At 39.4% G+C, this 23,889-nt stretch overlaps 1 protein-coding gene across 1 annotated transcript in view; it reads right to left on the bottom strand.

Moving 5' to 3' along the window:
• Positions 1 to 6,797: 6,797 nt before the first annotated feature.
• The window catches only part of LOC134653941 (uncharacterized), a 52,314-nt gene continuing 35,222 nt past the window's right edge, over positions 6,798 to 23,889 (bottom strand). Inside the window, exons 4-11 of the mRNA XM_063509310.1 lie at positions 11,546 to 11,760; positions 10,505 to 10,692; positions 9,974 to 10,149; positions 9,166 to 9,626; positions 7,952 to 9,023; positions 7,649 to 7,873; positions 7,356 to 7,467; positions 6,798 to 6,913 (exon numbers count right to left, since the gene is read on the bottom strand). Of these exons, the coding sequence (XP_063365380.1) occupies positions 6,805 to 6,913; positions 7,356 to 7,467; positions 7,649 to 7,873; positions 7,952 to 9,023; positions 9,166 to 9,626; positions 9,974 to 10,149; positions 10,505 to 10,692; positions 11,546 to 11,760 (2,558 nt within the window). The 3' untranslated portion in view covers positions 6,798 to 6,804. The remainder of the gene's footprint in view (positions 6,914 to 7,355; positions 7,468 to 7,648; positions 7,874 to 7,951; positions 9,024 to 9,165; positions 9,627 to 9,973; positions 10,150 to 10,504; positions 10,693 to 11,545; positions 11,761 to 23,889) is intronic.

The raw sequence follows: 23,889 nt of genomic DNA, 5'->3' as shown, positions 1-23,889 counted from the left end.
AGACCAGAGGGGCTACCGCGAAAACCGAAAATCGTTAATTTCGGGGATCTTTCTCTTTTACTCCAATGAAAGCGTAGTTGGAGTGACAGAGAAAAATGCCCGCAATTTGCGAACTTCGATTTTCGCGGTTATAGCCCAGGTAGAGGGATCTTCCCTTATACGAGTAGTTTGTCTTTAAATACTTACGTGATATGATTCTTAGTTAAATTACTTTCCTTTCGTCAGTCTTCAAGCAAATGGCTCTGGTACGAATGTTGTGTGATTATTAGTGAGGTATTATTATTAATACCTAATTATCACAGCTGCTTTATCGATCCAATTTAAGTAAGTAAATACATAAGTGTAGGTATATACTTACTTCATTGTCCTGCTTATTTGCACTTAGCTACTGTCTGTCCCAGTTTCAGGCACAGTAAAGCCGACAGCGAACGCGAGGCGCCCGATCGCACCCGACGTTTTACACGTGTGTTGCTTTGCTAGGATGTATCGTATAGGACATAAACTTACGATATTGGCACGGGACTTACGACGTTGTTTCCGAGATAGATTAAGTCTAAGCTAGTTCAGAAATAAGACAAAAGTATTGTGCAGTTTACCGTTGGATTCACTTTACAAGCTCACATTATGCATGGTTTATTCATTAGTGTATACTGGTTAGTGGCTTGGTTGGTTGGCTTGGTTGGTTGGTAAATTTATAAAAAAAATGCTTTAAGATATCTGGTATTCTCAACTCGTACAGAATAAATGTCTACGCTCTACGGGTATCAGGCCTCACCAAGTTTTTATTCCCTAAAAACATTTAAAAAAGATATGAAAATGACAATTGCAAATTTAAAATGACACTAACAGACAATACGTAATTATTGTATGCGAGGATTGCGAGGCTCATATTAAGTATAGTCGCCATCAGATATAGGTCAGTGGAGCAGCGTTAAACAAATGTTTGAACAAGCCTTCAAAATAATTAAGTATCAAGAAATTAAAGCGTATGTTCAAATATTTTTGACGCGCTCTGATATATCTGATGGCAATAATTGAACGATCATAATCATAAAACGTTCTAATAAAATTATAATCTGTGTTTTCGGACTATTAAACATTTGTAACATTTGTTTACACTATTTACATTTTGATTCCCTATTTATTTTGTTTCATACCTAGCTATCACCAAACATCTAAATTAGGCATACAGGTGCCCACTTAATAGTTCCAAAATGTGTTAGCAATAAAGTTCCGTATTTGGAAAGTCGTAAAGAGGGTCGTAAAGCTTGTAATGTTGTAAATACGAGAAGACAGGAGTGGTGGCTGGCGGTCTGTGTGACCGTTTAGCTGTCGGCGCTTGCGGCTCTAATCCAAACTTATGGCGTTATACATACACTTTTTTTTTATCTAACACAGCGTTGATCCCCAACGTTATCATTTCTCAGTACAAAATTTATCCGTCAAACCGTAGCCATTTTGGTGGTGGGCAAGCTTTGTATGTGTGCGTAAAAATGTGTATGTGTGGGTTTATTGCACGTTTTTAGGGATGTGGACTTTATCGATACTCTCTACACAGTGGAACGGAATAGCGATTAATTGAAGCTTCGATATCTTCACTAAAATAAACACCATGGAAATGCTAATGGATAATTAATATTTTATAAAATAATAATAAACTCAATTATTGCGAAAAACCTATTTTATTTGGTTTTAATGTAACTTTTATATATGTGGCGTTCCATGCCTCCTTTAGACAATAATTCAAATAATTATAACGGGGTCATAATTAAGAATAACTTAATAAAACTTCTAAATTAATGTTTACAAGGATAAATTATATATCTGGTTTAATTTATCGCCCGTTTTGGATTTACACACTGTATATAGAGTTATACTGGTTATCTGTTCATTTTAGGTAGTTTAAATCCTTTCAAGTAAAATTTTAATTGTAAAAAGGCCGTATAGTTTATCGATATGACTTTATCAACATGACCACATGCCTTTGGTTCCTCATTGTAAATCGTATATAAAATGTGTCTGTGTGTGTGAGGCTACGGTGACAGATGGCTTGGGCTTCATCTTTAAAAATACATCTATGGTTGGAAACAAGAACCAAAACTTAACAGAGGTTTGTAAGAGGTTGCTAAGTTTTATTCAATTCATATATTTAAGAGCCCATCAACGTGCTCACTAGCGCCTTTTGAATACAATTTTAATAGCATAATCCCATAAAAAACATTACATGTAAAAAGGTGCAAGTCTCGCTTTTACTACAAAAAAGTTTTGAGATGTAATGTGAAACCAAGTCGGTTATTTTAATCAGTGCCAGGGGGTGTTAAAACCGTATCAATAAGATATCTTTAATTTGTAATACGTATAATGACTTGGCCATCGCACGGCTGCATAATGATATTAAGGATCATCGTCACCTATTAAAAATAATTCTGATTGAACATAACGCTAGCGCTAATTGCAGTTTGAGCATTACACATATTTACGCCTACGGTACGAGTAAAGCATTATGTGCGATTGCCAAGTCATTATATGTATTACAAATTAAAGATACTCGTATCTTATTAATTAAAATAACCGACTTGGTTTCACATTACATCTCAAAACTTTTTTGTAGTAAAAGCGTTTCGAGACTTGCACCTTTTTACATGTAATGTTTTTGGGGATCTCATCTCTTTTTGTAGGCAGTCCTTCTTTTCGGATACTCATACCCATACTATGTATACACATATCATATACACATATCATAATTCATACTCACATCGTATACATCGTAGTGTACCTTTACTTTACCTACTATTTGTAGAAACTGCAACAGTAACTTTGTAATAGCATATATTTATATGGGATTACAAACTTACTTATGCAGTTCTTAGATTTTTAAAACGTGACTGATATTGCAATAGTTTTAGGTTTTCTATGGCTTGATAAGCTGAAAACTACTTATGTTTAAAATTTGAAACTTGTGGGTATGCTAGAAGTACCTTAGAATTATGATGATCGGTGAGTGAGTGAGTGTGTCAGTGTCGAAACTAAGGAACTTTGAGGTACAGTAATTCTTAAACTACAAGTTCAGATTTAATGTTTTTGAGAATATATCTAAAGCATGTTAAGCCCTATATATCACTGAAAATTCAGGATTCTAGCTTCAGCCAGCACAAAATTACAGGACGTTGAAAATGTCCTGAATCGCTTCGAGAAAAGGATGGTACGGCCGTGCCTCTTTCTTTTGCTCGACTTGGCGAGATATAAAGACAGCATGCTGGTCCAATTATTGTTAGTTTTAACTTAATCTACATGTTAGTTTTTTACATTTGAAAATAAGCTTTGACAAGAGATACAGGAGAAATAGCTATAGGTACATTCAGCTACAGAGATAACTGACCCTGCATAGAAGTTAGTCTGTACCTACCAACCTACAACGAAAGCACCTAGTTTTATAGGCCCTGGAATTGTATTGAGCACACGTTGAGCACTTTATAGAACTTTGCCAATTTGATGTGAGCAGGACTTTGCTTCAGAGGTGTTTTAACATTGTTGCGAGCTGTTCGCTACGGACGGATGCATAATACGGATGCATTGGTTCTCGACAGTTCAGACTTAAAGAGATCGTCTACGCTAAGTCTGCGCGCCAACTGCTAGGTTAAGTACCTACTTATGACGGCGCCAAATATTGTCACTGGCACGTAAGCGCAAACAGACGGATAAAGATATATAGGTGAACCAGGATCTATTGAGGGTGCGCCATGTTGCGGAATTTCACTGGAACAATTTTTTTCATACTACACTGAATTGTCACCCTATACATGAGAATAACAGCGCCCTCTTGACAATTATCATATATTACTGGTCAGGCTTATCCAAGACAATTTTCGTTCTGATTTCCATGTTTTTTTTTTGTATAAAAAGTTGACAGTGTCATATCAAATTTTAGATTTCAAACATTCTCAAATAAATTATTGAAAAAGCGTTCGCGTTCGTACTTCGTAAGTGACACTCTGAGGGATTGTTTTGCGTGTCACGTAATCTTATTTTTTTCTCAAAATAATGAATTGCCTCTTCGAGCTACCCCGGCCGACTATATTCTTTCCCCTTCATCGTTAATCAACTTTTGGCCGCCATCGCCAGCCCGAACACGAGACATTATTTGTCAATATTTCTGACTCGTAAAAAACGGATCCGTTATCTATCATGAAGAGGAAAAGAAAAAGTAAATCTTTTCAAGAAAATTGGCGACCCTCCTCGTCATTTGGACGGGTCTTGCGTCTCGCTCGCACTCGCACGCAGCCTGCTCATTAACGGTATTTTATCTCGACTCGCTAATTAGGGTTGTTAAGTTAAAGAATGATATCGTGCGATGATAAAGTCGCGTCATTTTTATCATTTTTGAATTTTCGTTGTTCAGTTTCAGTTTTTTTAATCTTAACATTTTATGAACAGTCTCCGGAATTCATAGTTATGTATCTTTTTAGAGGGGATTTCCTAATTCTAACTTTAATACCTGTTTATCCTGTTGTACTAATTTGTGGATAATTGTATAAATTAAATATAATCTCCGAACGTGACTACAACTTACCATGTGATAAGGATGTCCTGTTAAAAACCCAAAGATAGCAAACATTTATAGGTAGGTATAGGTATAGGTAGGTTGAGGACACTTGAGGAATACTTGAAATGAAAAACAAAATGTTCATAGTCATGTTTTATTGAGAAATGTCAAGTTTGTTAACATTAGTTAAATATAAATTCAGTTGCTAGCGCACTCTACACAACCTGCACTATCCAGTCTTCCCGCGGCCCGCACCCTCCCTCCCCCTCTTTACACCCCACTCAACTAATATCCGCAAACTTTTCATTTACTATTTAATATCATAATATATCTCATCGACCAGACATGGAACAGTGTATTTAATAGCGTCCGTAATTCCGATTATGAAATATCATGTACATTTGTGTTGTGCCTTGGCAATTTTTTTTAACTTTAGTTGTGTTTTTATGGTTTATACGAGTAACTAAGCAGTAGAAATGTGTCCAAATTTGAAAAAGGCAGGTTAAAAGCAACAACACTAGGATACGAGTGCCATTCATTTGAAAATCTGGAAAATCCCCGCCTTGCTACTTTTAGAAGTACCTACATACAAATTCAATTCAGTTCATGAAATCGGAATCATCCTTAATTACATAAATATATTATATTAATTTTGTAATTAACATTTTTTGATTACTAATGTAGTTTTAGTGGATTATCAGTGAGAATAAATTCACCCGTTTCTAAAAGACTTAAAAAAAAATATTACAGAATGTACAGGTGTTTTCTGCGAGGCAAGTTTCTTAATAAAAATAGATAAAATAGAACTCTCTTTTCCGTATGTTTTTATTCTTATTCGATGTCGATAACATGTGTTACGATAGCGAATACAGAACTAAGCAATATTTCATTACAGAAAACTGGAAAAATAAAAATTCATATTGATCAATTAGGTAATGATTTTCGTTCCTTTTTTATTTAAGATAAATGTAACAAATACTTTGTCAAATAGTTAGTTATCGTTTCAATGTGAAATGCGGTCCTTTGCGGCCGCGGGCCGCTCGTTTCACTAACCGCTCTACGCTATATAATAATAATTAACTATAATAAATATATTACACGTTCGATCACCTGTGGTTGCACTCTTATTGCTATGTCGAGTTCATGTATGTACATGTACATGTACAGTCGTAAACCTCTGTATCAAAATATTACAACACCCGCCTATGTACACCTACCTTCCCACTCCGCCTCGAGCACACCTATTTACAATATACCTAGTATAAATGACTAGAAATAAGTTATATTTGGCTGAGTCTTAGGCTAATATAGTGTATTTGAATAAAAATTAACAACTATTTATAAGACCTGTCTTGTAATTCGTTTAGTTGCGCGTCGCGCCGGTTTGTTTATGGTATATTTCCAATTCTCACTGCATCGGCAACAACACACACTTCCATTTGAGCTTTACCCTTTACCATTATCATATTACGTATGGATCAATTCAATCCAGCTTGTGATTATAATGTCGCTGTCGATTGGAATTGGAATTATACTTTTAATTACTAGAAACTTCACCATGATCACATTTATTATAATTTCACTTGTGTTCATAGCGATTTATTCTAATATATTAAGACCCAAGTTTCAGTTTATTTTACATATATATTTTAATGTACAAAGAAAATTTGTAGAAATAAAATAAAAGAAGTATAAAAGAAGGCTCCGCCGGAGCGCTGCCAGTGGACGGACACACACACGGACAGAGTTACGTCTACGTACATAAGTACAGAAATACACAGTATTCAATTCACTTAACACGTTTGTAATAAAATTTAACAAATGATCTATCTCACTCTTCCGATCATTGCGCGGGGGCACTGACGAAACGTTATAATTACGAGAGTTTTCAGTTTATTTCGTGGAAATTCACTAGTGCACCACGTAGGCGTCAGTTAATTGTTATACCTACTCGTAGGTAGGTACTTAAAGGTATGTTATCGCAAGAAATTGTAACTGATCGGTAACGTATAAGTAACCAATTTTACTTTTATTTTAGTTCCAAATCGTTTGAAAATTTGGCATAGCCACGTGTCATCGTTCATCGACAAATGACAATCGAAAAGTAAAATGTATCGGTAAGCGTATGACAGATATGCGACTAAATGTCACTTCAATTATTTCAATACGTTAATTTAAGTTTCGATTGGCATTTCCTATAAACGATCGATTTTCATCAGGCTAGGCCCCTAGTTTGAATCGTTCTAGAAACAGTTGGCTGTTTAAGGTAGGTTGGAGTAAAGATGCGAGGTAGCAGCAAGTCGCGCACCGAGAGGTTGGTACTCCTTGCCTGACCGCGGTCGCAGCACGCTCGCACATTGCCGTCCCAACCTGTCAAGTACAACATTTTAGATAATGATAATGCCTGGTTTTTTATCGAGTTGCCCTGCTTGCATTTTTTCCTCAATATAGGTTATGTCAAACGAAAGTGCAGCAGCAACGCAAGACACTAACAAACCGCGAAGTTCGTTCCGCGTGACTGTATATACTTCCATCACATCTACGAGCAAGATTTTAGACTTATAATTCAGTTGAAACAGCCGCGTTGATCGAGTTTCAATTCAAATGAAAATCTTAATTTCAGGCGAAAATACCCATAAATAAAACAAAAAAATACAATATCAACAACAACACACTTGTGTTTCAACTTCTTTTGTTAGAAAAATGTTATAGAATTAAATGGCCCTTATTAAAATAGTTTATTAATACCGTAAAAATGCATATTTTGGTGAATTCAAATCTTGTATGTACTAGATTGACATAACAAACTCACCGCATTGTGACCGGTGTGTCGCTGGACGAATGAGAAGAGCAGATGGAGAGCGTTTCGATGTAGTCCGACATGTCGGACGCGCCGCTCGACGAGCTGTGCGTGTCCAGCACTCCTGTCAACAGATACCGAGTTAAATCTTCTGCGGCAAAAATACCACATAATACTCACATAGGTAGGTTATTGACACAAAATAGTAAATAGAAGTAAAAATTTTAGGTACACTGAAAAAAAAACGTAATTTGCTTATTGCTTAGGTCCTAAGCATTAAGCAGTGTATGATGAATAATACGTACCTCTAAGTGCCTTAAGAGATAACAGCGGCACCTCGGCTTCTGCCGACGACGACTTATGCGTAGGGTCAGCAGCGCCGAGCCGCGGCGCGTCGGAGGAGCGCGCACGGCGCGGAGGCGCAGTACCGGCCGACAGCGCGGCGCGTCGCGCCGTGCGATAATGTCGTCGCGCCGCCGCCGTCGTGAGCGGCAACTCGAACTCACCTGCTCGACTGCTGCTGCTTACACCTGGGCACAGATTAATAAGTTACAAACATGAATAGTCAATAGCAGGTAATAATGAGATGCCGGAAAGTAATAGTTAACCTGAGTCGTTGCTGCTAGACGAATCTCTGTTGCCGGCCGCGCCCGGCGCCACCGCTCGGGCCTTCGACGCCTCTGAACTATCGGCGTCAGATAGTTTGTGACAGCCGCAAGGCGATGCGGCGCGCGCTCGCAGCGTCTCCACTGATGAGGAAGATCCTCGACTGCCAGCGCTGCCTTCGAACTCCTTGACGTCTTCCAAGAATCGCGAGGAGTCTGCAGAGCTTGACCGCTTGCGGTATTCTACCCGCGCACGTTCGGTTCGCGTCGTTACTTGTGCTTCGCCTGTGCGTAGCGACGCACGCGCGGCAGGACATAACGCGGGATTACTGGCGGACTTCTCCTCGCCGAGGTTCCTTGCGGCGCGCGCGGGCAGCCGCAGAGTGTGGAAAGTGAACCCGCCGATGGGCGACATAGGCGTGTAGCCCGAAGGTGCTTTAAGCTTGCCGGGCTCGATGCCGGGCTCCATGAGGAGGTACTCTGACGTTGGCTGGCGACAGGCGCTGCAGGCGCAACTTCGCGCCGGCAATCCAATAGGCCTCAAGTTTGCGCTAATAGCATCCAGTTCAGCCTGCGTCACGCCGGCTTTTCGTAACAATGCACGTGCATTCTCGTAATGTTCTAAAGATAATGCGAAGCTCAAATTCTCGTAGTTGGCGAGAGGTCCGTCGTCTACTTCGACGTTTTGTGCTTCGCCACTTAGCGACGCTTTCCGCTTCGTCTTTCGAGAAACGTCTATAGTAGCGTACAGCGCTGTCCGATCGCTGTTCGGCGTCACATTCTCCTTGTTCGGTACTGACGCCTCGGTGGGTGTCGAGGCTTTCCTGCAGTAGGGCAGTTTTATCCAGCTATGTGCCCAGTCTGTAACTCGCCGACATGGACAATTCGCTGGTTCCAGGCCCTCCTCGGCATCCACCACTGTTGCCTCTCTTCGTCGTTTGCCGAACTTAAGGAGACATCCGCAAGGCTTCTTTAAAATAATAGCGTTTGATGTTGTGCTCTTGGTTATTCTAAATAGCTCTTCGTTGAGACATTCCTTTAGTCTTTTAGGAGTATCATAATATTCTCCTTCCACCTGGTGACAAAAAAGTATAAATAATAAATAGCCGATAGAAAATGCAACTTTTTGCTTCAGCATATCAGCATCATCATGTGAGATTTAAAACGCAAATGCTTTGTAACGAACAGGTAGGTAATTAAAAAATAAAGAGTCTCACCTCAGCAGCAGGGTGAACTTTAGGCACGTCATAGTTTTCATAAGGGCCAACTTTGGAGTCGTCTTGCTGGCAGCAAGCGTTAGGCGGTGGAGCGGGCGGCCGCCCGGGCTCCAGTCGCGTGGGCTTGGGCGGCCGCGGCGGGGCGTCGCTCTCATTCAGCGCGTCCATGGTCCACGCAGGGTTGAACGTCCCGGGCGTAGCGGCGGTGGATGAACGAGATAGCGCGCCCAGTTTGGACATGCAACTCATGCAACGCTCTAACGCTACACCAGGCGCCCACTCCCCGTGAACCGACGCTGTATCGCCATCTCGCTCGGCAGAGCCCCAGGGGGAGCCTGCTCCCCTCACCGTTGACGTATCTTCTAGCCGCAAGTCTGCAGGGAGCGAGCGCTCGCCTGCGTTGAGCTCCGACAGCCGAGTATCCGGTCGAAACGCCTTTGTGGACTTGGGGCTTTCGGCTCCTGCATTAAAATGTTGACATTACTTTCAGTTGGTAGTATAGACAACAATGCTGTTTAAATACATAAACATCGGAGAACATGATCAATCATAATTATAATGTACATAGTAGTAATACATAACTAGTTGTAAGAGAAAGTGGTTTTCATATTCATATTCATATTCATATTCATATATTTATTCATAATAATTCGTATTATATGTCACAATATTATTTACAAGAAATTATTTACAAAATAGGATTTGTAACATTTTACATAATAACATAATATAAAATTAAATTAAAATCTAAGTTTAGGTACTTATTTTGTACTCCATAAACTCATTAAAGCTATAAAAAGTGTTTTACCTTCAGCCCTTGCAGGCTGCGGCCGCCGCCGCGGCGACAGCCGCCCCTGAGCAGCCAACTCGAAGTCCCTCGCCAACGCCGCCGCTTGGTCTGTCGTCAGCACGAACAGACCCTCGCCCGCGCCGCAATGAGAACCACCCTCGAAGCAGAACTTGCCTTCCACTACACCATACCGCCTGCAGAGATTTGAATTGATAAATATGTAGGTTGATAATGCGTTTATTTGTAACTTACGAACTTGTTAAATGCGAATAGTATAAAAATACTAGAAAACGTCTCATAACACATAATACCTAATAGCAATCAATAGTATACCCATGTCAACGCCCCGGCCAGTGCTCGATATGCTAAATGAATGACTAATAGATGACACCCTTTTGTAATCTATTCGCTAAAGATGACATGTACTGTGACAGTCACGGGCACTCGGTCGTTTTTGATCTGTCTGCTTTAAGTAGGTACCTATGCATACCTAGTGATTGGTTTTCCCTCTGTGGCTTAGTTCGATTAAACATTGGGTGATGGTTTTACCTGAGATGTTGCAGCTGCCACTCGGCCAGCAGCCGCGGCGGCACGCCGGCGGTGAGCGCGCAGCGGCGCTCGTGCAGCAGCAGCCGCGCCGGGCCCGCCGGCAGCCGCTTGCCGCCGCCCGTGCCGGCCCCGCCGCCTACCACCACCACGTATTGCCGCGCTTCACCCAGGTGTAGGTTCACTTTCACCTGCACATACAATTAGCATACAGTTTCCAAAATAACCAGCACGATACCAGTAAAATATTTCGTTGGCGCCCGGGAAAAGGCCAATGCTTTTGAAGTATAATAATTATTATTTTAGTGATCTATCAAAGCCATTAATGTGTTAAATCACGAGTATTTATTAGAATTCGTTTCGTTTATTCATGGCAAACTAAACTACATTCAATACAAACGTATTACAAAAAGTATATTTTAAACAACAGAAATTATAGTTTGCCACGAAATGGTCTCGCCTCAGCATAATGCTAACCCGAAAGTCAGCGCTGGTCTTCCGGCGAGACCATTTGTGGGCCACGAACGCAACCGTACAACACGACCCTATAAGTAAATGAACGCGAACGCGTCCATTTTGCGCTCTGCGCCGACTGCGCCTGCGCGTACATGTCAAAATGTCATGTTGACTTACAAGGCCATGCCGTACAAGTATTGTTGGATATTAACATTCCTATATTATAATATGTTACTTAAACATTAGTTGTTGTGAAAACACGTGAAATAGACTTGATAACATTACAAAGAAAACAAAATACAAGCATGCAACGTAAAATAAACAATACTACATACAACAATACAATTACAAGTTAGTAGATTAAAAACAGTACCTTTGACAGTGTTTTATTACCTTTGGGGTAGAACTTAGCGAGTAACGAGTTTTTACTACTTAAGTCGAGTAGGTAAATTAGCTTGCTCCAGTTTGGAGTACCTCAAGAGTAACTTCTAGGCCTTTATAGTAAAAATAATGTAGATATCAAATTCGCTTATAAACGCGTGTAAGATAAGAATAAGAAGGTAATTTTTAAATAAACGAGAGCAGTACCTGCCACTGTATGAGCCGCTCCCTGGTCTCGAAGGCGAGAATGGCGACGAGGTCGCGGCAAATAAGCGCCAGCGTGTTGGAGTGCTTGTCGAGCGTGAAGCCCGCCTCGGCGCCGAGGAATTGCTGTAGCGAGAGTGCCGCCTTGACGCCGCCCGCCGCCGCCGCGGCGTTGTAGCGCGAGCGCGCGTCGCGGTACAGCTGCAGGTGCACGCAGTCTGCCGGGGAAACTCTACGTCACCGACTTGTTTGCGAACTTGAATACATAATTATGTGAATTTTATCAACGGCCTAAGATTGTTTACTTAAATCGTTTTTGTCGTATGTGCCATTGATATTAGATACGCTATTATTAAAAACTTATGCACTAATATGAAAAAAGGAAGGCGTATAAAAAACGAAGAAGAAGAGAATGAAAATAATTAATTTATATTAAATTTAATTAGCCCCACTTTGTACAACTAAAAGTTATACGTGGCAAATGTTCCTTAAAATTGGATGTGTAATAAATTATCAATTAGAATTTGTTCATGTGTTCAACGAGGATGAAATAAATCAACAAAGAGATGGGGTAGGATTCAAATCACTTTATTTTATGTAGGATTTTTGTTTTATTTAGCTTATGTACCTATTCGTTACACTTAATCGGGTTTTGGTTGGACTTGAGTATAATATATTGTAAAGTACATACATAGATAGCCCCAAAACTTACTTAAAAAAACTATTTATATGAATAGAAAAATACCTATAGCCACTCCATTATAATGGTGGTGAAAAAAAAACGTAGAAAAATAGAACATAATATGGAAAAGCGCCCCCTAGGTACGACTCATGAACTATTTCTTCAGCTTTACCTGTTCACAAAACCCTTTCAAAATTTGTAATAAATATGCCGTCGACAAGTTATTATGGATAATGTTTTGTAACATTTTTTGTTGCACCCCTCGGCCTCGGCCCGTAAAAGCGGAGAGCGAATGTACTGTAAGAATTTTTATTACACTTTAGGGTGCAGCGAACAATGGGGGACGGCGCGGATTCCAAAAAAAATCGTTTCAAATCCGATGGCGCCCGGGCCGGGTGCTTTATCGAGGAGAAAATATCGCGCCTTGGAGCGAGGAGCTTCTTCACAGTAGGTATATGGAAACAAATGCCTACTCTCGCCGAGGTCGCCGGCCCTTTATGAGTTGTACGTCTGAACGAACTTTCAACATTTATAATAAATTCGAAAGTTCGTTCAGAATTGGGTTTTAAACATTTAACATACCTATTTAGGTCCGCAACCTTCTTCGCAACTGTTCTACAAAATCACTTTAGGTACCACTCTGTCTTAATCGGTCTATTCTATCAAGACAACAGCTAATTTTCCCCTTCAAATGTATAAATCGATGAACTGCATGCGGCAATTAATCCGTCATGCAGCACGTTTTAATTCGGTCATCGGAACACGGAATAATAATTAATAATAATAATTTGCAGGTCCGAATAATTCGCTCATTTATTCACGAGACCAATTGTTTGCATTTACCATTAACTTTGGTAGTTTGAACTTTTGCAGGTTTCATCTTTAGTGCATGCTATTTATTTTATTCCAAGACAAAGTTTATGATAACTTTACTAACGAGAGGTACTTGTGTCAGATTTGTCTATGTAGGTATACTTAAATACATTCTCTAAGATAATAAACTTCGCTTTTCATAACCATAAGTAATGCAATGCGCTTTACTTCAGTTTTACCTACATATAGCCATATACATATTAATGTCTCAAGATTTGACTACATTCAATTACTTGTAAACGTCCTGATTTTACAGCAATCCAAGTGGGTGGTGCCCTCATGCAGCAGTCACAGTAACACACTGAATGTGTAGAGCTCTTACATTGTTCATTTATTGCTGCTCCCTTAACTACTTCCGCTACAAAGTCGTACTTTTGTAGGAGCTGTATACGCTTGATCACTAGCGCATCCTAATAAAATTACAGATATTGGAAATAAAATATAAATTTTACGAGATCGTTAAATTTTAAACCGAAGAACAACAAAATAAGTTTACGAACACAAATAGCTGACGTGCCCGCGCCGGGACTAATTTAAAGATTTGTAAGGCACCGCTTTATTGCCACGTTCTTTAAATGCTTTATTTATACTTAAACTTTGTTCACAAGTCTGGAATCTTCCCGAAGGGGACGTAAGGTCTACTATCGGGCGGTTCAGATGACACGTTAATGAATTTGTATGCCTGTGGAGGTTCGAGTTCTTTAATTAAAGTGTAGAAGTGGAGGTCAAGGGAGCGACGTGGGAGGCCACTCGGCCATTTTAAGTATTTTATAGTCTTATTTAAGTGTAGGTACGAGTACGAGCTAAGTGACAAAGTGTATCTTTATACCGTTATGCCAAGTGCATAAAAGGGTCATTCACATTTCTCCAATTCTTTTTATAAAACAAAACGACTGCACAAGTTCGTCTTATTAGGGTTGCCTGCGATGCGCCAAGTGCAGCGATTCCGGGAGTTGCCCATTAAAGGGTCCCACGCTGCGCTCGGCGCCGGCGGCGCGCGCTAGACCCCTCGCTCGCTGTAATGCGAGGGAGACTCTTATTGTTTCCGTCGCCTCGCTAACCTAGTTCCCCATTTCTTTGAAGTTATAACTATCTGGAGTTATTTGGATCAAACATAATATTGCCTACCAAACCAAACATTTATCGCCAAGCAGCACTGCCGTGCTAACAACATACGCAGTAATCGCAGTTGAAAAGTCATGCAATTGTTTTATCTTGTTCTCTTTGAATAAGTTCTTTATTTAAACGATGATTTTCATGCAAGTACTGCACTTACTATTAGCAGGGCAGAGCTGTGCAGTCACAGAAAGTCTATGATAGTGGTAAAACAAAATGGAACTGCGTTATTTAGAAGTGAAAAGTTTACTTGTTTCTTTGAAGGTCCATTCCATTAGGTTTTATTAGAAGCAACCCTTAAAATGATTAATAATTTGTAACTTTTAATAATCACAACTTTCTAATAATTACAGCTCTGGTTTTCTTCGATATACGTTAAGTCAATCGTGAATTTCTTTTAATAAAAGATATCACCTGTTTATATTGTGTTCAACAAATATTTATTCGGTATTCGTACATTTACAAATACCGCGCCCAATTTCCATAACTCGTAAAATATCTCGCTCGCAGTCTTCTCTCTTATCGTCGCGATTCACTGACGTCTCCATCATCTCCCCTCTTATCTGCCGTATCACTGCTGCCCCCCCCCCCTCCCTCCCCCGCTTGCCTTCCACCCCTGCCTCTGCTAATTTATTTGTCACATCATCGGGCCGAATGGCGCGCGTTCACGAATCAATTGGACACATGTTCGCCGGGCGACGCGACGCAATTATGGTTAATGACTTTTGTATTCTGCCAGCCTATTATGGATAGCTTTATTCATCTTTATCCACGTGATAAAATAACTGTCACTGTTTAACACCGTGGGAAAGAAAGTGACGGACACCGTTTTATCACGCTGTCACGTAGACAAGAACGACCATCATATCCGTACTGAAACCGATTTGCAGCCGTGGCACAATTTCTAATATATTTATAACTATGGCAGATATTTCTCAAGATAATAAAACAAGTTATGTACATTTTTTTACAAACTATTAGGTTAACCTAGTTTGTCCAACAATGTGATGATCTGATGATCATAATAAGGAGACACGACTTTTTCATGAACGACAGCGAATGTATTAATTGAAGAACATTCAAACGTCAGGGTTGACTGAAAGAAAATACGGGAGGATTTTGCCCAGCAGTGGGACACTTGATTACTTACGCCACCAATTAAACATTTAAAATATTAGAAAGTTAATGTCAATACTGAACGATAAATTTCGAAATTCAAAATCGTGAAATATCGTAAATTGCAGCACCTACTCGCAATAATATATATACCTAATACCTACTAACATCCAATATTAAGGGGCCCACTGATTAACAGTCCGCCGGACGATATCGGCCTGTCAGTTAGAACAAAAAGTTGACAGTTCCGAACAACTGACAGGCCGATATCGTCCGGCGGACTGGTAATCAGTGGGCCCCTTTATGCTCCGGCGGATAACAACATAAATAAACCGGTCATGAGCTATACAAAAACGAATTGCAATAGTTAGTACTTATTACTAACTGCATATTCACCGCACCGCACTGCACCGCGCCGTCAGCTGACAAGCCATTATATTTAACGACGTTTGTGTTCTAAATCGATTTGTCTCACTCCACTCTGTGCACTCGCTCGCTCGAGATTCAATCTCGCGATTAGTGCCGGGCCTTTAAACGCACATCCGCGGTGCTTTACTATGTCACGATAATGATATTTATGTATGTATAAAGATAAAGATTATTTTACGTTTTATAATACATGTAGTTTAGTTTTATTGATAAGTTTATTTAATTTTACTGTAGGTATATCAGTGTAATTTTATGTCACAATAAAGTACCTTGATTTAATTAAAAATGTTTAAATAGTTTTAAGATTATATTTTTAGTTGTGACTAATTTCCCAACTTAAACTAACACGACCCATTTTTCAATTGTTTCTTTTTATGTAGGTAGGTATCTAGGTATATATTTATATATTCTTCTTGTTTCCTATTAGTTCGATACTAATTATTTACAGGTTTTAGTTTAGTTTTTTTTAATAATAGGTATGTACACGTCTAATACAAGAACGTTGCATAATACCTGCAGGCGTGTTATGGATGGCTGTATCCACATGATATATGAAAATGATAAATAAATAACCGATAGGTACTTTTTAACAATTTTAACATTGCAGGATCGAAAGTGACGGTCACCATTATATCAGGCTGTCTCGTAGACAAGAACGACCATCATATCCGTACTACATAGTATTTAATTGACCTATTTAAGGCCACATACCTACTAAATGGGCGTTTTTAGGGTTCCGTAGCCAAATGGCAAAAAACGGAACCCTTATAGATTCGTCATGTCTGTCTGTCCGTCTGTCTGTCCGTCTGTCTGTCCGTCTGTCTGTCCGTCCGTATGTCACAGCCACTTTTCTCCGAAACTATAAGAACTATACTGTTGAAACTTGGTAAGTAGATGTATTCTGTGAACCGCATTAAGATTTTCACACAAAAATAGAAAAAAAAACAATAAATTTTTGGGGTTCCCCATACTTCGAACTGAAACTCAAAAATTTTTTTTTCATCAAACCCATACGTGTGGGGTATCTATGGATAGGTCTTCAAAAATGATATTGAGGTTTCTAATATCATTTTTTTCTAAACTGAATAGTTTGCGCGAGAGACACTTCCAAAGTGGTAAAATGTGTGTGTGTCCCCCCCCCCCCCCCCTGTAACTTCTAAAATAAGAGAATGATAAAACTAAAAAAAATATATGATGTACATTACCATGTAAACTTCCACCGAAAATTGGTTTGAACGAGATCTAGTAAGTAGTTTTTTTTTATACGTCTTAAATCGCCTAAATACGGAACCCTTCATGGGCGAGTCCGACTCGCACTTGGCCGCTTTTTTTTTGTTGTCCCCTACACTTTTTTTTCAAATTTGGGATTTTTTTTGTTATTTCTACTCAGAATCACGAGCTCTTTCTATCCTAATAGGAGAAAAAAAGTGTCCTAAGGTTTTTATTTCCATTCCGTCACCATTTTTCATAGACTTTGTATGGCGGTCGCGTAAAGGATAGATCGAAAAATGTATGGAAATTTTGGGAAACTTTTTTCTCCTATTAGGATAGAAAGAGCTCGTGATTCTGAGTAGAAATAACATAAAAAATCCCAAATTTGAAAAAAAAGTGTAGGGGACAACAAAAAAAAAACGCCCATATACCTGCACGTCAGTCTAGTTAGGTATTGACACGTCGACTGCATATGCAGATGTAGTCGAAGCAAGATGTCGTGTCTGGCTGGAGTAGGCGGAGTAGGTAAGTATCGTCCCTTCAGAAATCACTCCACACCGATAATATCGATTCTCTCCCGTCGTATACGTCATAGTTTCGACGCTATACTTAATTTGCTTCTCGTTACAAAAATACCGTCTATGAGTAATATAAAAAGTGACCGTCAAATGTTTATGAAGTTATACCCTCGTTCGATAAATAAACAAGTTCTATTTAAATAAACAAACCAATATAATCCTAATGGTAGAACAGTTGTGGAGTTGGCGGGGTCACGGTTATCGAATGAAGCCTATGCGCACCCTCCAGGGGTCAAGATCACTCGGACTTGAAGCACATATGTTGGTGATTGAGAGGTTCGATGATAAAGTTTAATTGAAATCATTCAATGCTATTGTCGAGGCGTCGAATTACCTGGTGTTGAAACTCTGAAGCCTCCTCCTTACAATTGTAATTATTTTTATTTTTTAAGCACTATAAGTAGTAAACTATAGTTAGCCGTAAAGCAATTAACTGTTGAGTATCTTTAAATTAGGGATAATAAAAGAGATTGAAGAGCCATTTTAGTTACAATACACAGGCAACAATGAATGTTAATCAAATTCAAGTAACAGTTAATGACACCATAAAAAAATATCTCATTAGTTTGATTAGTTAAGTAAGTATATTATTATTTATTATGCATTTAAATAATATAGATCAAGATTTAAAATGACAAAAACTTCATTTTCAACGAATCATAACTCCTCCCTTACAATACATCAAATTTTGATGGGAACGTAACATTTGTAACAAAAATGTACCGATTAGTGAACAAGTAGGTACGGTGACAAGCACATCTGTTCACAATCGGGGCTGAATAGTTTAATTACAGACCGCTCCGGGCCGCGGCGGCGCTTCATCAGCGTTTCTTTCAGCGACAGGTCGCGGCGACGTGTCGCGGACTGATCGACTAGTTTCTATCGCAGGCGTAGAATTACTTGAAGAGGCATGATGCCGATGATGCGGTGATACGAGCGGTTTGATTACCGGCCACTTAGGCGCCGCTGTATTCGAGCTTATTTGAGCTGAAACGACTAGTTTTTAACCGAATGACATGCGGCATAATGGTATTTCGAGTAGGTATTACGCTGCGAAAATATGAAAGTGGCTTAATGAAGAGTCGTAAAGAAAACAAAGAGCCCAAACAGTTTTAACGTAATTACTTTTTAGTACAATGGTTTAGTTGGGTGTTGTATTAAAGATTAATAATATATTGTTAGAAGATAAGATTATATAGGTACACGTACCTACTTCAAGTTTGAGGGCGTAATCATGACGCTAAACACGTGATTAGTATGATTAGCGATAACTTTAATTAACGGCTTATACCTACGTGCAAAGTGCGAGTGCAATTTCGGAATTATGTATTTGACACATTATGACTGACGTTTATAGAGATGTAACTAACCCAAATCGATTGTCACAGCAAGCGATTACGATTGGATGGCACCTAGACTGAGGTATCGAATTGTGCCGTTCAATGAATTTTTATTTGAGATTTAAATTATAAAGCTAGAATTATATGGTTAATAAATAATAATAATAAAATATAATACATTTAATAATGCTTTGTTGCGACCTAAAATGAATAATTTATATCGAATTACTTAGACGACTACCGATCCATAACGGTGGTGTCGGGCCAATTTTTACATGTAATGTTTTTGATGGGATATCGATTTACTTAGACGACTACCGATCCCTTCGATCAACACGGGCTTCCGACACGTCGGAAGGGATAGGCCTAAGCGATATCTTAACATACAAATCATTCTGCCATTTTTCGCGGGGGGGAACGTGCACACAGTCGCGCTTCTCACACACTTACGTACAAAATCCAATCTGTAATGACGACACAAATACATAGAAAATGACACCCTAGACAGACAAATCATGCACACCTCGATCTGTTTTTGTGTACGGACGAGTCACAAGTGTCACAACACGCACACTAACACATTTTCGTCAAGAGATGATGTGACTGGCCGTATGCCTATTACATAGTATTAACCTAATTTGTTCATTTCAAAACACACAAACTAGAGAGAAATACCTTGAATACTAAGATCCCCTTCATCGCGTATTTCATACATGATTCCAATGAATAATGTAACAATTACAACTTGAAGCACACGTTTCCATATTTTACCACTTGTGGTTTCATTTAATATATAACCCACTATAAAATTTTCGCTATTTAGATTAATAAATTGCGTAAAATAACCATCTCAAGTTGAAAGTAACCTAATTGTGTGAACTTTTGGCATTGACAATGACATTGACAGCTTAATGTTCGGTCATACTGAAGTCTGAACTCCTAGTACAGCGTTAATAGAAACAATCCAAAACTCGTAAGATTTTAAACTTTTCGCTGTGTTTTGAGTATGTTTGCTACTAATAAACGTAAAATACTTCCACACAGGATTGTTTTTCGGAAAGAAACTAAAAGTATCTCAAAGTAAAATAATGCTTACAAATTCATACGTGTAGAGGAGCCATAAAACGTTCCCTTTTATTGTAATTTAGTCTACTCAAACTGACTACCCGACTATTGCCTATGAATGTGTGCGTAGATGTCATTGAGAATATCTCCGTCTTTCTCTAAGACGCAAGCGTGAAAGGGATAGAACTTGGTAGCATCGAACTTTACGAATGTGAACCTTAATATTACGGCCGTATAGCTTAGTAAACAAAATAGGACTTATGATCTTTCTTCTTGAGTCGATCGTCGGCACCCGTCACAAGGCAAATGACCTCTTCCTCAGTTATGGTATCCTGGTACTTTTGGTTAATGTTTGTCTCATTCAGTCGCCATTATGTCGCCGTTATGTCGCCAGTATGTCGCCAATATGTCTCCGTTATGTCGCCGTTATGTCGCCGTTATGTCGCCGTTATGTCGCCGTTATGTCGCCGTTATGTCGCCGTTATGTCGCCGTTATGTCGCCAGTAAAAGAGTATAAAAGGCAGGTGCGGGCCGCCGGTATTCATTCATTCTTCAACCATCGGACTAGCAGTAACTCTGGTTCTCGGGCGTTTTATATTCCTATGATATAGTCCTGTTATCAAATTGATTTATTCTAAAAGACACTGCACCTACTGAATCTTTCTGGTTTGACCCATTGGTTGACTGGTAGAGAATGCCTTAAGGCATTAAGTCCGCCATTTGTACCTTCATGTACCTTGGCGTCCGTGACATCGCTGACAAACTGCAAGAGTGCCGCCTTCGTTGGTATGGCCACGTCTCGCGCAGACCGGCAAGTTACGTGGGTAACAAATGCCTGGCCATGCCGCCTCCTCCCGGTACGGGAAGAAAAGGCCGGCCCAGGAAGCGATGGCTTGATGTCGTTAAGGAGGACATGCGTGCCAACGGACTCACCACCAGGGACGCCGAAGATCGGGCAAAGTGGACACGAAGGAGTCGGAAGGCGGACCCCGGGTCCTCGCGCCCCGCGCGGGGGCATAGCTGGGATTGACGCCAGGATGATGATGATGATGATGATTTGTACCTTCATGTATTGTGCAATAAAGATTAAAATAAATAAATAAATAAATAAATATTCGGTGAGCAAAGCTTCTCTACTACTGTTACTATGTTTGTTTTTGCTTGGAATTATCCTGGTGAATTTAAACGTGGAAATGGTGTCTGTGTTTGGTTTTACTGGGACAATATCGTCGTAAAGCTGATCTTAGACTTTTGTGGAGATTCTTTGTTACCGTGTACGGGATTTAAATATAGTGAAGTTTCCTACGCAGTGTTTTTCTAAGTGCCGCCACGTTATGCAGGGACAATATCGTTGCATAACAGGGACTTGGAAAGCGTGTCTGTGTTTGGTTTTACGGGGACAATATCGTCGTAAAACTGAACTCAGGCTATTGCGGGGATTCTTTGCTGCTTTGTGTAGTTATACTCAAGTTATAGTGAAGTTTTCTACACTGTGTTTTTCTAAGTGCCGTCACGTTATGCAGGGACAATATCGTTGCATAACAGGGACTTGGAAAGCGTGTCTGTGTTTGGTTTTACGGGGACAATATCGTCATAAAACTGAACTTAGATAATGGTGTCTAAGGGAATTTCACTTCTGTGTTTAGTTAGTTAATTTTGTGTATAGTTTGGTTCGTAAAATTGAACCTAGTTATTTTAGTGTTTTACTATGGGGTCTTTTGCTATAATTTTTCAAAACCAGATCATTGTTTGGACTGACTGTTTGTCTCACCCCTTGCGGTGTTAAATGTGAGCTGTCTAGGAGTCTTTTTGCTCCAAGATGAGGGTTATCTTGGCACCTTCTCTTTACCAACATGGAAGATGAAAAACGTCTCCCTCCTTAGTTCTCCAATGTCCAGCTGTTAGGTGAATAATGGGGATGTCACGTGCGCATCATCCGGAGTAATCTGGGCCCATTTGAAATCTACAGTATTTGGAGGCTTCGTATATAAAATATATTTATTTATACCACTTATATACATAACAGGGCCCTGTCTTACCCATGTTGCCACCCTGCCTTTGTGCAACCCGCCATGGGGGGATACAAGACCACGAGCTGTTAGGTTGCATACTCGGAATCGCTCGCCGAACTCTTACAGCTTCTAGTAGGGAAACACTTGCGTATATTCCAAAGTACCAGGTCGATGGTAAGTACGAACTGTGCTTTGATTATACTAGAGTAGGGACAAAGGGTAGGTTAGGGTAAATTCACACACTAATTATTCGGAATTTAGGGTTCATTTTAGTCTTGGTCTGTAAAACTGATATATTTCTCCTTTTAAAGGACTTCAACTACGGTCTCGCTATAATAAAATTGTGCATTAATAGGTACAGGGTTTCAATTGCTTAAATCTTCCAATATTTAATTTATTTGGGGAAAATAATTAATGTAAAAGCTTGTCTCTATTTTTAGGGTTCCGTAGCCAAATGGCAAAAAACGGAACCCTTATAGATTCGTCATGTCTGTCTGTCTGTCTGTCTGTCTGTCTGTCCGTCTGTCTGTCCGTCCGTATGTCACAGCCACTTTTCTCCGAAACTATAAGAACTATACTGTTGAAACTTGGTAAGTAGATGTATTCTGTGAACCGCATTAAGATTGTCACACAAAAATAGAAAAAAAACAATAAATTTTTGGGGTTCCCCATACTTCGAACTGAAACTCAAAAATTTTTTTTTCGTCAAACCCATACGTGTGGGGTATCTATGGATAGGTCTTCAAAAATGATATTGAGGTTTCTAATATCATTTTTTTCTAAACTGAATAGTTTGCGCGAGAGACACTTCCAAAGTGGTAAAATGTGTGTCCCCCCCCCCCCTGTAACTTCTAAAATAAGAGAATGATAAAACTAAAAAAAATATATGATGTACATTACCATGTAAACTTCCACCGAAAATTGGTTTGAACGAGATCTAGTAAGTAGTTTTTTTTTATACGTCTTAAATCGCCTAAATACGGAACCCTTCATGGGCGAGTCCGACTCGCACTTGGCCGCTTTTATTTTATGAAGTTCTGGTTTTCTGGTGTAAAGACGAGGTACTGAGTATTACAATCATAAAATAAAATCTTAAATATCAAGTTGGGATTAGGAACACAGTCTATTCGGAGATAGAAAATCGACGTCTAGCTGTTTAGGGAACCTTTGGCAGGCAAGAGTAATCCAAAGGATATTTTGAGTGAAATAATGCTCATCTTGATATTTCAGTCTCATAAAACTTAGTATATAGTCAACAAATAAACTTAGTACTTCGTTCATACTCCTAAAATACTAGAAATACAGTTTATATTTTAGTTCTGTGGAATGGAAATGGGATTCGCATCCCTTAATACTTAAGTAATTTTGATGACTGATGGATACTTTGACACTTCTCTTCATAGTCATCTAGGCACGCATAGATTCCGAAGTGTTGGTCATAGCCCGTCTGGCTAAAGAGGTAGGGTAGGAGTTCCAATTGACCTGAAATAGGCAGAGTACCGGGAGGGGAGTAGACACTAAACTCGGGTTGATGTATTATAGTTTATATCCTGTCACTATACAAGTCACCACCAATCCCCCTCGTCATTCCAATGATCAACTATATATATCGTTAACCTACGTGTCTTGAAGAGGAAAACCCTTATCGGATGGAGAGGTGTTTTATCTGTATATTAATTCGCTAAGTATCCACAACGTGGTTTACGTGTACATACGTATACTACGTGACCTACGTGTAGATACGCGCATCTGCCTATCACACCTCCCCTGAAAAGGTAAGGGGTTCCCTCCCTCTGAAAATGACTCTATACAATTTTTTTCTATTTTCGTGTAGGTACATTCGTCCTTAATTAACACTAAATCTCCTATCTTAAAATTAACAATGCTTGATTTACAATTTCTTTTTATAATTAAATTATTTTTA

This window comes from Cydia amplana, chromosome 14, assembly GCF_948474715.1.
Source record: "Cydia amplana chromosome 14, ilCydAmpl1.1, whole genome shotgun sequence".
NCBI classification, from domain to species: Eukaryota; Metazoa; Arthropoda; class Insecta; order Lepidoptera; family Tortricidae; genus Cydia; species Cydia amplana.
This window is presented reverse-complemented; position numbering and strand designations above follow the sequence as displayed.